The sequence below is a fragment of the Leuresthes tenuis genome, unplaced genomic scaffold (assembly GCF_036924035.1).
Source record: "Leuresthes tenuis unplaced genomic scaffold, fLeuTen1.0.hap1 SCAF_10, whole genome shotgun sequence".
NCBI lineage: Eukaryota > Metazoa > Chordata > Actinopteri > Atheriniformes > Atherinopsidae > Leuresthes > Leuresthes tenuis.
The window spans coordinates 33,999,629-34,014,627 of NW_027325364.1; the positions used below are offsets into that span (position 1 = coordinate 33,999,629).

The 14,999-nt window shown below is 39.0% G+C and overlaps 1 protein-coding gene across 1 annotated transcript in view; it reads left to right on the forward strand.

Moving 5' to 3' along the window:
• Positions 1–14,999, forward strand: part of tsnare1 (T-SNARE Domain Containing 1) — a 275,364-nt gene that overhangs the window by 55,725 nt on the left and 204,640 nt on the right. The window contains exon 8 of the mRNA XM_072395073.1: positions 1,873–1,994. Coding sequence (XP_072251174.1) covers positions 1,873–1,994 — 122 coding nt within the window. The remainder of the gene's footprint in view (positions 1–1,872; positions 1,995–14,999) is intronic.

Genomic DNA, 14,999 nt, shown 5'->3' on the forward strand with positions numbered 1-14,999 from the left:
ATAATAGTGGGAAGGATTCCTTTAATCTTCTCTCTGATAGAAACAATTTTATTGATAAAGAATCTCATGAAATCATCACTGCTGAGTGTAGTGGTATGAGTGCCACCTTTTGTGTGGGAGACCAGGGTTCAAATCACCTGCATGAAAGGTGCTACCTCTCTTATGGGTCCTTAGGAAGGACCCCCTTACCCTACCTGTAAGATGGATAAAAGTGTCTGCCAAATGCATAAACATTCTCTTCTATCAATGATGAATAATAAGCAGTTCTAGCTTTACGAAGGGCTTTCTTATACATTATCAAACTCTTTCCAGATTAATTGAGACTTTTCTAAATTAGAGGAACGTCACTTTCTCTCCAGCTTTCTTGCAGTCTGCTTTAACGTACGCAGCTGTGGATTATACCAAGGAGCCAACCTCTTCTGACTGATTTCCTTCCTTTTCAGAGGGGCAACATTGTCCAGTGTTGTACGCAATGAAGCTATAGTGCTGTCAACAAGAGAGTCAAGTTCTACTGGAATAAAATTTAGGTAGCCGTCCTCTGTCATATCTGCACATGGCAGTGAAGAAAAGGATGATGAAATTAAGTCTGGTTCTGTGTACACCCACCATCCACCCCAACCACGACAGTGTCATTCTATTTCATAAAGATAGTGTTTCCTTCATGAAAAAAGAATGTGATCTATAAGACACACGGTTGACTGTGATTTTCTGCATGAGCATGTTTGTCCTTGTGTATGTACATGAAACCAAAGGAATGGGCACCCATTCATAAAACAAGCTGTTTTTCAGTATTTGTGTTCACCCAGTAGAACAGTGGCTGTAGTGTTTCATCCTATTAACAAAGCCAAAGTAGGTTTTAGTAATTACAAAAAAAAAAGCTTCATTTTGCCCTTGGGTGGAAACTGTTTTCATTGGCTGTTATAATCATTTTCTCACCAAAGAAATTACTCAGATAAGACTTAACTTTATTGATGGGTATAAAGAAAAGTGAATGAGCATGACTGTAGTTTAACTTGAAAGGAGCTAAATCATTAACGCTATGACATTAATGAAGCAAACATCTTGCAGAACATAAAATAGTCACTTGTTAATCCTCATTTATTCCAAAAGCAGCCCAAAATGACATTACATTGACAAAAATTAAGGTTTTCATTTAATTTCATTTGACAAACATAGGAATTATTACCTTTAGTACTGAAGCATCCCACGGCATAGGAAATTAATTTGGCACAACGCAGCATTCAGACCATCATTCTGCTTTCCATGAAGCAGACAGGATTTTAAAAAAAGAAAATCTGAAATGCCTTTGTTTCACGTGAAATCATCTGAAAATATTTCACTGACATATGTTAACAGAAATTTCACTGCTGTGAGTGAAAGTTTTTTGCACGTGCACACTTAGCTAACCATAACAACTTCCGTTTCAAATGCTCACTTCTGCTTTAGATGAAATACCTCCAGTTTTAAGTGAAAACATCTGAAAATATTTCATTAGTGTATATTAAAGTTTTTCAGTAGTTTATATGAAATGTTTTCACTCGTTTATATGAGAGCTAGTTATATAATGTCCCATGTGGCTCCCCATCAACATTGTGTAGCTAAGGTTCTTACAAAGATGGGCCCTCAGTGTGGTCCTAAGAGGGTCTCTTAAATGGGTGATATCAGAGATAGCTCATACATTTTTGTCTTGTGTCGTATTGACAGGAAATATATAGATTTTTTTGCTTGATTGTTAATACTTCTTTCTCACTGATAAACACAGCGGTAGTCTGTCATTTTCCTCTCTCAATGCATTCATTTGAAGGCAGGCAGACTATAAGTGCAAATAAGTTGTTTTCTTTTGTTTGATTCCTGTTATTTTCTCCTCCCTAGACACCTGCAGCTGACACACCACAAAAAATCAGGCAGAATGTCGTATGGGTCCATAGATGGTAACTCCTTTGGCAGTCGTAACACATTTGGAGGCCCTACAAGGCAGGGCTACCAGCCAGTAGGTAAGGACAAGTACCAATTTCTTTTATGAAAGTGCCACTTCGTACTGCTCCTCACATAGATTAAGCCTCAGGCTTCACTCCCAGAAACAAATGATACACTGTCACGCTGATTCTTGAGTTCATACAAAAGTTCAGGCTCAAGATGTAGAGCAGTTGTCCACCAATCACAGGGTCATAATTTAGCCTATTGAAAACTTACAAAGACAGCAGAATGTATTTTTTATTCATATACAGAAAGGATTTAGTGTCTGTGCAAAGAATCAGAAGAATTATGAGAAAAACAACCTCTAAACAATAACCTGACATAAAATATCACTATGTAAAGTGAGCAGTGGTGAGCAGAACACATCCAGCAGATGTGCAGGAACTAAAAGATTCATTTGGGCTTTTGTGTAACGCAGCATGATTCTTCTAAGTCCATTATTTAGTTGAATTTCAAGAGGAGGTGAATCTTTAAGCTGGATCAAGTTGTGTGCGAGTTCTCTGGCCGCAGTTATCATACATGTGGTTTGTTCAATCCCAAAGTATCAGACACAAGCCTTTTTTACACGTGCACTGGAGTCCTAAAGTCTTCTAATCAGTGTTTTGAAAATTAACACTTGACAAGAAACAGTTAAAAGTTTAGTTCACACATGTTAAAACAGATCAAGTTCATGTTTATAGATAACCATAAGAAATTCTTAACTAAGCTACCAATCCCCAAAATGAACTAGTTCATGTGCATTTCGCACTTTTATTTTGAGCTCCTCTGAATTTTCCTTGTGGGACAAAATGTTATGGAGTGCTAAGGAGCACTGGAACTCGGGCCCCAAGGCCATTGGAACAGATAATAAAAATATTATTAGCCAGAATGAAAATACATTAGCCAGCAGAGGTCCAATGCTAAACGCTTCAGTCTCACACAACACATTAAAGGTAATTTCAGCAACAGGTAAAAACAAAGTGCAACTTCAAAACATCCAGCAACAACAACATGTCATACAGCTAAAAGAAACTAAAAAACACAGCAGCAGCTGTAAGACTAAATCTAGTGTGGGAGCATCCTGACTGACAGAATCCTGCTTGGTGGCAGTGCGGGACACAGGTGAGGACAGAGTGTGGCCAGAGTGTGACCATGCGGCTCTGTGCTCCAAAGCCAAGTTCACCTTACATCACAGGTGGTCACCTCTGACTTTCCGCTGTGCAAAGTCGTTCAGCTGGTAGGCCTCTTTTTTCACTCTGCTGAAAGCTCCTCTCGTACATTTCTTTTTGTCAGTTTCTGTCTTGCTGTCTGCTGTGGGAGTGTTGCTGTGTAGTTCTACACGTCTATGATGACACATGTCTGTAACCACATTTCTGTAATTGTCCTAATGCAGTTGCATAATTGTATATATGATATTAATATCTGTAACTGGTACAAAAATCATTACAAAGTCTGTGGCTTCCATTGCAGTATCCACAGGGTGCATGCAGGCTCAATTCATCATGACACATTCATTATAGAGAATAACATTGTTCAATGTTAAAGGAAGAGCTATGTTAAAAGGAAGAGCTATGGTCAATTCACTTTAATCAGTTAAAAATGACCCTGTTTTTAATTATTTACATGGGACAACCACACAAAACATGTGTTCAGATTAACATAAGACAATTCTTTAATACACTTAACACTTTTTGGCTTCCTGGTTAGGTTAAGGTAAAAACACAACAGTGCCTGGCTCGGATTGGAAAATGATCATGGTTAGGGTTAAAATACTTTCTTTTTACAATACAAATATCACCGTTACTGGCTCAACTTAGCTTTGAGCAAGTGTTGTAAACTGTCTGATAATCATAGTAATTATGTTTAAGGCTATATCAGCATTAACCCACCTAAATTATTTTGATCAATGACACAACATGTGTAACAGTTTTTATTGATGAACTTATCATCAAAATATGATTTTGGTTAGTTCTTTTGAGAAAGCATGGTGAATAAAAATTAGTTTTATGTCAACACAATGGCTTCATGCTAGGTTTAAAAAAGTTCAGTCACCCACATTCCAACTTCTACAGCAAGTAATCAGTCAGGTGCTATCAGTAAACACATTTGTGATTCATAAAGAAATGAATAATTCAAGCAATCAGTGCCACAAATACAAAAATAAAAGTAAAGACAAACAGTGATTACATGGAAAATAAGTGATGTATAAATTAAACTCAAAATGTACTTTTTACTTATATTTACATTCACTGAGTTCACAGTTTTAGTCAAGTGAGTATTCTGACTGATCTTTTTTCTTTGCGTGAAGCTCCAGACACCTGGATTTGTTAAGTATAATTCAAAATCATTTTCATTTTGTTTGGAAGATTGTGGCTTAAAGTGGTTAACACCTGACATTAAAACTTGCACAATTACAAGACAGCTTCATTATCTAAAACAAAAGGGGCCAATAAGATTTGATTATTAAAAAAAAGTATGTAGCTGTAGCACTGAATGCATCCATCCATTCTCTACCTTCCATACCGGCTTCATCCTATTCGTGGCAGTGGTGGTGGAAGTAGAGTCTATCCCAGCTACTTCCACCCAGGGCAGGTCGCCACACTGTTGCTGGACCAACACAGAGACAAACAAACATGGCACCGGGAATTAACTGATTACTGAGGCGTGACGTCTGGGTCATCAAACATTTGATGTTCCCTGGATAGACAAAGTTGATTTTTATTCTGTTAAACATTCAGCTTTTAGTTTCAGTTTGAATTGACAGATTGACAGTATCCTGTCATCTTAGTGTTCTGATCAGTAAATATAAGTATGTGTGTATTAGAGTGTGTTTGTGTGTGCTCATGCTCTGTGACATTCTGCACAAAGGTCACTGGTTTTCTTAAGGGTTAAGCAGTGTGAAAAGCAGCTTCATTGGATTTGATCCTCTCTGTGCTTTCATTAGCCTTGTAATGGGGAAGCAGCGAGACAGACCCCCTGAGGCTACACATGTTCCCAGCCAAACTGGAGGGGTGTGTCTGTGTGTGTGTGTGTACATGTCAGAGAAAAAGACGATGGAGGATGGAGGATAACTCGGTTGATCATGATCCAGCACACCTCAAAACACAGTGAATTTCACTAAATGCATTTAAGATCATTTCAAAAGGATGTCTACTTATTGGAAAACAGATTATCTTATCATATCAAAGCCAGTTAAGAGTAGAATCCTCACTTCTTATCTCCCATTACTATGCATAACAAACAGATCTAAAAGAGATGCCATGGCAAGACGTGTAAAAGCCGAATGGAAAAACAAAAAAAACATTTAGCCGGCTAATTTCATATTAGTCTTTTACAAGTTTTTATATTTGAGCGACACACGCCAAGCCTTTTCAGGCTTTTACCTGAAAAGGCTGGATGCAGCTATCCCCATTTACAGGCATGCTGCATGGCCAAAAGGACTTATGCACAGTCCACTGCTTTGACTCATATGATAGTTATGTTCTTAAGACGAACAATACTTTCCACTCAGTTTTCCTTTGTCACCATGCTGATGTCAACGTGTGTGTGTGTGTTTGTGGGGTCAGGGGACAGGTCATAACCCCCAAGCAGGGTAAAGAAGCATGCACACTCCCAGAGGCACCTTCAAATCCCCGTCGACAGGTCAATGTTAAAATGACAATACACTTTGTTAGCATTTTATACTGTGCATTTATAGCAGTATTTATATATTTATGATCGTTGCAATCACATATGTCACTTTAACTGAGAAGCTGACACAAGTCATTATGTTCAGTTCAGCTACACAGTGAGGAGGAGGGAAGTCTGTGTCAAATTCAAACACAGCTATCATGCTTTTTGTTGACTTCAGAGTACGTACTGTACATATACGTGTGCCGTGATTCATTTTGACAGTTAGCTTCTCCCTCCTAGTCATCTTTACTGTGGGCAGGCACATGGAAGCGTCAGACACAGAAAGAGTTTCTTTGATCAGCGTGAAGTCTGGGTATGTTGTGAGGGATGTGAGTGGGGGTGGTGTGGAGGAAGTGAAGTGGGGGGTGGGCGTGGTGGGGGGCAGAGAGGAGCCTGTCAGATTTGCCGTCTGTTGCTTGGCTTGATCTGAAGAGGAGCTCAAGAAATGATCAAAGCACAGGTTAAGTCTCTAATAGAGCTGTCGTTTAAACTAATCTCTCCTCCTCTGAGCAAAAGCTTCCAGCTCCCCAATCCAGCTCTCTGAGAGGTGGTGTGTCTCTGTCTGCACAGCTGAGTTTCTCATTTAGGACAGCAAGACAAAGCAGTTTTGATAGCAACAAATGTTGACAGATCTCACGTTGTTCCTGAAAAGTTGTGGATTGAGTAGAAAGACTGGGATGATACAGTGCATAACTTGCTCTCGCTAATTGTTGTCTTTGTAATATTAATGTAAGAATTGACTTTCTTTAATTCTCTAATTTTTTTCTGATATCGCATTGTTGTGAATTTAAGACCAAGCAGAAGTAACTTACACTCATGCCAAAGATACAATGCAATGGCTCATATCAGGGCTTGTCATCCTACCAACTGCACTGTGAGCTGTATAACATGTTACAACATTTTTACAAATATTGAATGGACTGCATGTGCCTATTTGTTAATTTAATTATTTGCTGTTGAAACTTGTCCTGTTGACCAAAATTCAGCCAACCATATGCCAAAAGCAGTCATTTATTCTTATTCATTCAATGTTTGAATGCTGCTCAGCTGATACTTATTGTAGACAGTGACCAATCCTAACCAAATCTGAATTTTTTCTAAAAAAAAGAAAATCAGATTTTCCATTTTTTTTCTAAAGAAAAATATCTGAGCCTAAGCCACTGACTTCAAAGTTATTGTTTTGTTTAACTAAATGTATTCAGTTCATTAATGAAAAAAGAGAAATGAAATCCTGCTTTTTGCCTTGAGAATTTGCAGAAATGATCAGAAAACATGAACACTGCAGGCTTTGTTCCTAATGAATTTTATAATCCCTGGCCTGTCTTGGCATCATCATCCCATTCCACTCACATCCTTGCAGTTAAAGGAATCCCACCTGATTCTGTGCCTGGTGTTGGACCTGACCTGTCGATGGATCCACATTGTTAGTTGCCTTTGATGAGCTCCTTGGAAATGTAGCTGTGCCTATTAAGCTTGAATGAAGCAAGAGGTTGGACTTGATGTGACATAGGTGTAATGAACGCTGGCTCCTTCAGCTCCATGCACTGCTGATGGGCAGTAAGTGGCCAAAGTGGGCCACGTATCGCATATCCACGCGCAGATTAATGGACCAACTTAAACACCATTGATTCAAGCCTCTATTGCTCTGTGTTGTAATATGTACTTTTGTTGACCTTGTCTTCACTTTGCTTGACAAAGTGGTACAAGAACATGGTAACAGTACCTGTGTGGCACACTGCTGCATTTCTAACCCTTCAATTAGTTTTTACCTGGCACAGAAATTACTGTGCCGTGTTGTTCACACTAAACTTAAGAGATCCTGGAAAGCATCAGAAGTTATTCCTGAGAATCCTGATGTTTGCTACCATGTCTTAGACAGCAGTCATGTGTAGAATAAGTTCTTCTCATTCCGTGATCGACTTCAGGAAAACAATTGGTGCTCTTTCATATTGTGTCAACAGATAAAGGAAAGATCCTGAAACAATTAATTTAAAAAAAGACTTCATTTAAATTTTTTAATTTCTTAAAAAAAAAGGAACATGTAGAAACTAAGTTCTTATTATACACAGACTATACAGAAAAAGGTATCTATAAGCTTTCAAATCGATTTTTTCCAAAATCTGGGGCTCAAGATTAGATGGCAATAATTTGAACCTATTCAGAGAGATTTATGCAAAACCTGCATTATAGAAAACATCTGACGGCAGTTTGATGTTCTCCTTGCTGTTTAATATCTAAAAAGCCTAAAGGCCTTGAAGAAAAGGTTGAAACTGATCATTAACTGTTTGTCAAAATAATGTCAGAATTCTGTAAATATTTATAATCTTAAGAAAATTCTGCCAAAATCTAGCAAAGATCAGGGCCTCATATGTATGATTGTGAGTAGAAAAGTAACGTATACAAGCATGCACAAAGTGGGATGTGAAAGTGATGGTGGGATGGTAGAGAATCTTAAAGCATCATGGAAATGTGCAAACCTGGATCAGTCTTGTCTGCCCACAATGTGCCCACATTCAATGCGATGTAAAGCTCTTCATGAATGGAGATTCATAGAAATGAGCCTGCTGATCTCTTTAAGGCAAAGCACTGCAACAATAGAAAGGAAGTGCAAGCAAAGAAATGTATCTGACACAGACATCACGGTGCTAACGGGCCAGGAAACCTTTGTGTCGCTTGAACGTTCCATCCAAATTCTTTCATTTACAAACAGTAATCTTTTATCACTGCCAGTAAATGAATCATTTAGCATTGTCAACAAGTCACTGGAGTATCCACTTGTTTATTCTGACTGATTCCGGCTACAGACCTTGTCAAACCAAGAATCCTTCCCCCGTCATATCAGGTGCAGATAAACTTAGAAATCCATCTGTTCTCTGACTAATATTTCAAACTGAGCCGGATTTTGCCTACACAAGGACAGTTTGCTGTTGTAACAGAAATTTTATTTCTATTTTATATACTTGATATTTTTACAGAAGTATTATATCACGTGAATGAGACCTATCAATAATCCAAATTACTGGTGATGGGTTCAGTAGTAAACAAACAAATAAAAAAAATATTCTTTTTATGCAACTAAGACAAGACCTAAAAAAATTTAACACATAACAAAATTAACAAATAAAAAGTGAAAGTCACCCTTCTGCTTTTGAGCTGCTGTTGATATTATTTATCTATTCATTTATTTACAGGAAATAGTAACACTTTCTGAATAATATTCAGCCCCAGGTGTACAACAAAAAATGGCACATTACACTATTAGATAATTTGGTCAGCAAAACTAAGCCAAAAACAGAAACAATGTGTTACTGTGTCCACAGGAGTAATTGAGCACCTCTAGAAAAGAAAAACTTATGACACTGCTCTGCAGCATTCAGGTGTGTGTTAACATGACACCAAGGAGGAAAGACATCAACAATGAGAAGTAATTGTTGCTGCTCATCAACCTGGGAAGGGTTATAAGGCCATTTGGAGTCCATCATTCTACAGAGAGAAAGATTAGTCACAAGTGGAAAACATTCAGGACAGCTGTCAATCTTCCCAGGAGTGGACGTCCCAGCAAGTTCACCCCAAGGTGAAAAAGGCAAGAGCTACATCTCAGACTCTACAGGCCTCAGTTAGCATGTTAAAGGTTAAAGTTCATGACAGCACAGTTAGAAAAAGACTGAACAAGGATGGCTTGTTTGGAAGGGCTGCAGGAGAAAGCCTCTTCTCTCTAAAAAGAACATGGCAGCACAGCTTAGGTTTGCAAAGCTGCATCTGAACAAAGCACAAGACTTCTGGAACAATGTCCTTTGGACAGACCAGACCAAAGTGGAGATGTTTGGTCATAATGCACAGCAGCACGTTTGGAGGAAACCAAACACAGCATATCAGCACAAACACCTCATACCAGCTGTCAAGCACGGTGGTGGAGGGCTGATGATCTGGGCTTGTTCTGCAGCCACAGGACCTGGGCACCTTGCAGTCATTGATTCCACCATGAACTCCTCTGGATACCAAAGTATTCTAGAGTCAAATGTGAGGCCATCTGTCCCACAGCTAAAGCTGGGCTGAAACTGGCTCATCAACAGGACAATGATCCCAAACACAGCAGCAGATCTACAGCAGAATGTGTGAAAAAGAAAAGAATCAAGGTGTTGCAATGGTCCAGTCAGAGTCCAGACCTCAGCCTGACTGAAATGCTGTGGTGGGACCTTAAGAGAGCTGTGCAGAAACCAATGAACACAAACTACAATACCCACAAATGTAATGTTTAAAAGAGGAGTTGCTCAGGATTCCTTCACACTAATGGGAGAAAGTCAACATTGGGACTGGATGATGTAGTGGTAAGATTACCACCTTTCATGTGGTTGATATAGGTTCAAATCCTCTGCATGATGAGTATTACCTCCAGTAAGGGTCCTCAGACAAGACCCCCTTACCCTAACTGCCTACCAGTGTCAGTTGATTTGGATAAAAGTGTCTGCTAAATACATAAAATGTTTTTTTTTATACACGACTTGGTGTATGTCAGACACTGTGACACTGTGAACTGTGTCAGAAAACATTTAAGACAATCTGCTGCTTCTAACTTCCTCTGTGGGAGATCATGGTACAGGGAAGTACAGTTTAATTTACTGTACAACGTCTTTACGTTACTTGAATGGTGATTCTGTCAGATGAGGCTGCAGTTATAAAATCAGGATTTTATTAGAGCAGAGCGACCTTCTGGAAAGTAAGTTGACACAATCTTAATGGGCTGATTTTCAGTTCCAGCTCTATTGGAAATTCATTTTTTTTAAGATGCAAAAAGCTGTGCACCATGTAAAGAGGCTCATATCAGTCTAGTTGAGTGAAAACATCCAGTGATTCACACCCCAGCCACATTATCTGGGTGTATTAGTCCCGTCTTGATTTTGTATGAATTTAGTTGGACCAACGTGTTTACATGCAATTTACATGACCAGTTTTGGTCGCACTAACATAATTATTTGTTTTTTATGTAGTGTCACACAAACATGCTGACTGGTAACATTGATGATGCAGAAAACAATCACTTTATTGACCAAATGATCTCCTACGGTGGTTCTACAAGCTGATAAATCATTGAGTGGACATTCCACACACTGCCTCCACAGTTTGGCTTAGATTTCCTCTTATTTTATGACACATGGCAACATAATACCATGCGTTTTTGTTAATCTTTGGTTGTATTTACCTCATTTTAAAACCTTGTCGGGATCAAATGTTTTTTTATCGTTATTATCATAGCTTAATATGTATTTCTCTTGATCAATATGTTGGTGTTTGATAATTTCTTGCTTTCTTAACATTAAGTCAGTACTTGAGTTTGCATTGAGAGGAAAATCAAGTCGTTTTAACATCAGATTAACACAGAGCTTACTGGGTTTGAATCTCGTAAGTGTTGCCTTTCTGAATATCTAAGCTTTTTCAGTTCGGTTGTTTCCCGTTGAATACCTTTGCAAACCTTTCCTTGCAATGTCTGCAAATGGTCTGTCCCCCACTGAGGAGAAAAGTGAGGGAAAATTACAAGGAAGCTTTCATCAAAGAAACAGTAATATGTAGTCAAATTGTATAGTCTGAACAGCTAAGCTTTTTGTGATAATCATTGAATGTTGGTCTGCATTTTCTGCACGTTCAGCCTGCAAAGGACATGATAGCACACCAAACAGAGCAGAATGCCTCCAGACAGCTGCATGTGGGGATGATCCCACACAGCAGTATGTGTGTGTGCGTTTTGGGGGATGGGTTTATGATGATGTGCTTCCTCTCAGTGAAGTCAAGGTGAATCTTTTATGAATTCCTGTGGTTTGTACATACCCTTGTTTCAGGAGTTTTACTTTAACTCTAAATCACTAACATGGGGGGGGGTTTCACCCATGCCATGCACATGTTCCAGGAATAGGTGGACCAAAGAACATTATTATTTATTTTTTATGAGTCCTTCATTGTATTGCCATGTGCCACAACATGCATTGTTGTTGTATTTGTTGTTTTTTTGGGAGAGTATTGTTAGTGTTCTCGGATTAAATAACCTAGTTAAGCTGCTGAATCCATTTAAGTTTGCCCTATGATTTTATTTGCTTACTTTTTATTTGGTTGTATTTTTGGAAGTTAAAAAAATTGACAAATAATCAATGGGCTGCATTCATATAACCCTGCTCTAGTCCTGTTGACCACTTTACATTACATTACATTACAAGCCAAATTCACTTCTTCGTCCATACAGTCAGGAGGTTACCTGTAAGAATGTACAGGTGGTATACAGGCTACACACACTGCCTATTCTCTGTCATACACACACTCACAGATGAACAAATCGGACTCAAAGTGGGGTTCAGCGTCATCTCCAAGGACACTACAGTATGTCACCTGAGGACACATGCCCAGCTGCTCCAGAATGCAAGTCATTTCATTTAATATGGGACCAAAAATCTGTGGTGTAGTACTAACTTTTCTTCTTGGTAACACTTTTGCTCCTAATAATCAGGGAGCATTTTTTTTGTTTTATTTTATTCCTCCATTTTGTCTTTAAATTTTGTCATATTGTCTTTTTCTGTCTGTGTCCTCTCTTTCCCTCCCAAACAGTCTTAACAGAAGAATACCAAGGTCAGAACCATTAAAAGGCAGAGAAGAGGTGCATCTTCACCTCTGACGAGCTCTGCCACAGAGATCTTTAGGCTAATATGGGAGTGGACAGTATAGTGGTATGATTGCCACCTTTTGTGTGGGAGACCAGGGTTCAACTCCCCTGCATGAAAGGTACTGCCTCCCGTAGGGGAGACCCCTTACTTTATCTGCCTACCTGTAAATTGCTTTGGATAAAAGCATCTGCCAAATGCATGAACATAAAATATAAACAAGATAATGTGTGTGTTGTTGAAACTGTGACCTGTACTGTAGGTTACTCTCCAAGAGCAACACATGTTACCAGACACTCAAAATGAAGAGTTGTTTGATTGATAGTTTTTTGTTTCATTCATAAACACGCTGTGCTGATAGTTATACATGTCTCTAATCCATGCAATGGTCCATGCAAAGCTAGCCAAGATCTGATGAGCAGAGGCCTTTCCTGTCCCTGGTAATATGGAAACAATCAACATGGCTGAGCACTGGAAGTAACATCAGGCTCAGAACCATAGCCAACTGAAGATAAAAAGTCCAGAATATAAGACTATATATAAGGTTTTCCCAGTTTTCATGGTTTGGGTACAATAAAAATATCTAATGTGATGCCATGCATCTGTTGCAAAATAGGCTTTTGTTGTCTGAGACAAAAAAGTGCTCTCCCTCAAGACTGCATTTCAGTGCTAGGTAGAGATGATAATCTATCCGTCCGTCCATATTTTGGTTAAAACAGAACCTTAAGCAGATGATAATACAGCAGTTTAACAAGTTTATTCTGTATAATTAAACAACAGTCCAAGGGGAAAGTTTGCTGATATCTTGGGAAGTTCTGAATGATTACTATAGAGAGATACTGAGTCTCTCTTGTGGCAAAAACAAACAAACACAAAGTACTTACTCCTTATCTTGTGTAGAATAAATGTGTGTGAGGCTGAAAGTAATTATCTTACAGAGATCTAAGATGTTTGACTGAGGCAACAAGGTTCTGTTGTGAGCAAAATTGGTTGAGCAATGGAGCGTGCATACAGGTGGGTACCAAGGTGCCCAGACAGAATGAAGACTCAATAAGCTGAGCTTGAAATCTTTAACAAAAGACAAGACTTAGTCTTTGGTCAAATACAGTATTGCATGGATATACTGACAAACCAACATTTGGTGGAAAGCAAACTTTTGAGCATGAGCAGGACCATGAGTCTCAGGTGAATCACAGAAACAAATACAGATTTTTCTTCATGTTTGTGCTCATTGTCCACATGTCCTTGACCACTGTAAAATAATATTTTAAAAAAAGAGACTATTTGACAATTTGCGTGTTGTGTGGCTGCAATGTCAGCCTGAGCACTGACATCCCCTTGGTTTGAGATCAGAATATGTGTCAATCTCCTCTTTGTTGACATGGCAATGTGAGAGGCAGGCAAGCTAGAGCTTGTACTAGCATTATCAAGACTTTTTACATGTTTGCAGATGTATGTAGAGTTACTCCCCCAATTTATTGCTAAATGAAGGTTCAAGAGTGAACTTTGGAGGTCAAAGCTAAATATACCTACAAAGAACCAGCTGCCAATGTCAAAAGTATTAGGCAAACCTTGTTGGATCGACACTTGCAGAACCTTTGAGAATAAAATAGTTGCAGAGTACATCTTCTTTGTTAAGTTGATCAAGGTTCATATAGAAGGTAGATGCCCCTTAATCTTCCTACATCGTAAAACATTTTTACCCAGAGTACTTCTTTTCTTACAGTATAACCTCATGATATTTTTTAAAAGTAACACAGAGTGCCACACAGAGGCTAAAAACAACAATGATAGAACATACCAACCCACCCAGCCCCATAGATACCGAGAGAGACACAGAGACAAACAGAGACACACACACACGCACACGCACACACACACACACACACACACACACACACACACACACACACACACACACACACACACACACACACAGACAGACAGACACACACACACACACACACCCACACGCACACACACACACACTCACACACGCACACACAAACTCACAAGCTCAGACCCACTGCACCTATCAGAGAGAGACATAACCGGGGCACCCAGACCTAAGACAAGGAAAAAAGCTACCTTGGGGGGCCAACCACACTGAGAGGGCTCCTGGCCCACGACCACAGGGAGTGCCGCCACATAGACAGCCCCGACCCGGGCAGACAAGAGGCCCCACACCAAGGTGCAGAGTCCTCCAGCCACCTGGGCCAGAGCAGTCCACAGAACAGCACCCCCGTTAGTGGACCAAAAGCAGCTAGGCCCCCCATGAGGAAACACTGGAGCTAAAAACTGAAAGACTAAAACAGTAAAATAAGATCAAATGCTTTTCAGCTCATTTAGTTAAAACATAACTACAACATGAAGTTACTAAAACATGAAGTTTAAAACATATAATTAAAATAATATAAAACAAAAATTAAATATGATAAAAAGTTTGATTAAAAGGAATAAAGAAAATCAATAAAATCAAATAAAAGAAAATAATAAGATAATAATGAATAAAATAAATAATAAAATAAAATTTATCCTGAAACATACGGGGAGCCAATGGAGCCATTTTAAAACTGGTGTAATGTGCTCCCGCCCTCTGGTCCTTGTCAGCACTCGTGCGGCTGAAATCTGGAGTAGCTGAATATTAGAAATACTCTTTTTTGGAAGACCAGAGAGCAGGGCATTACAGTAATCTAAATGGCAAGAGATAAAAGCATGCATCAGCAC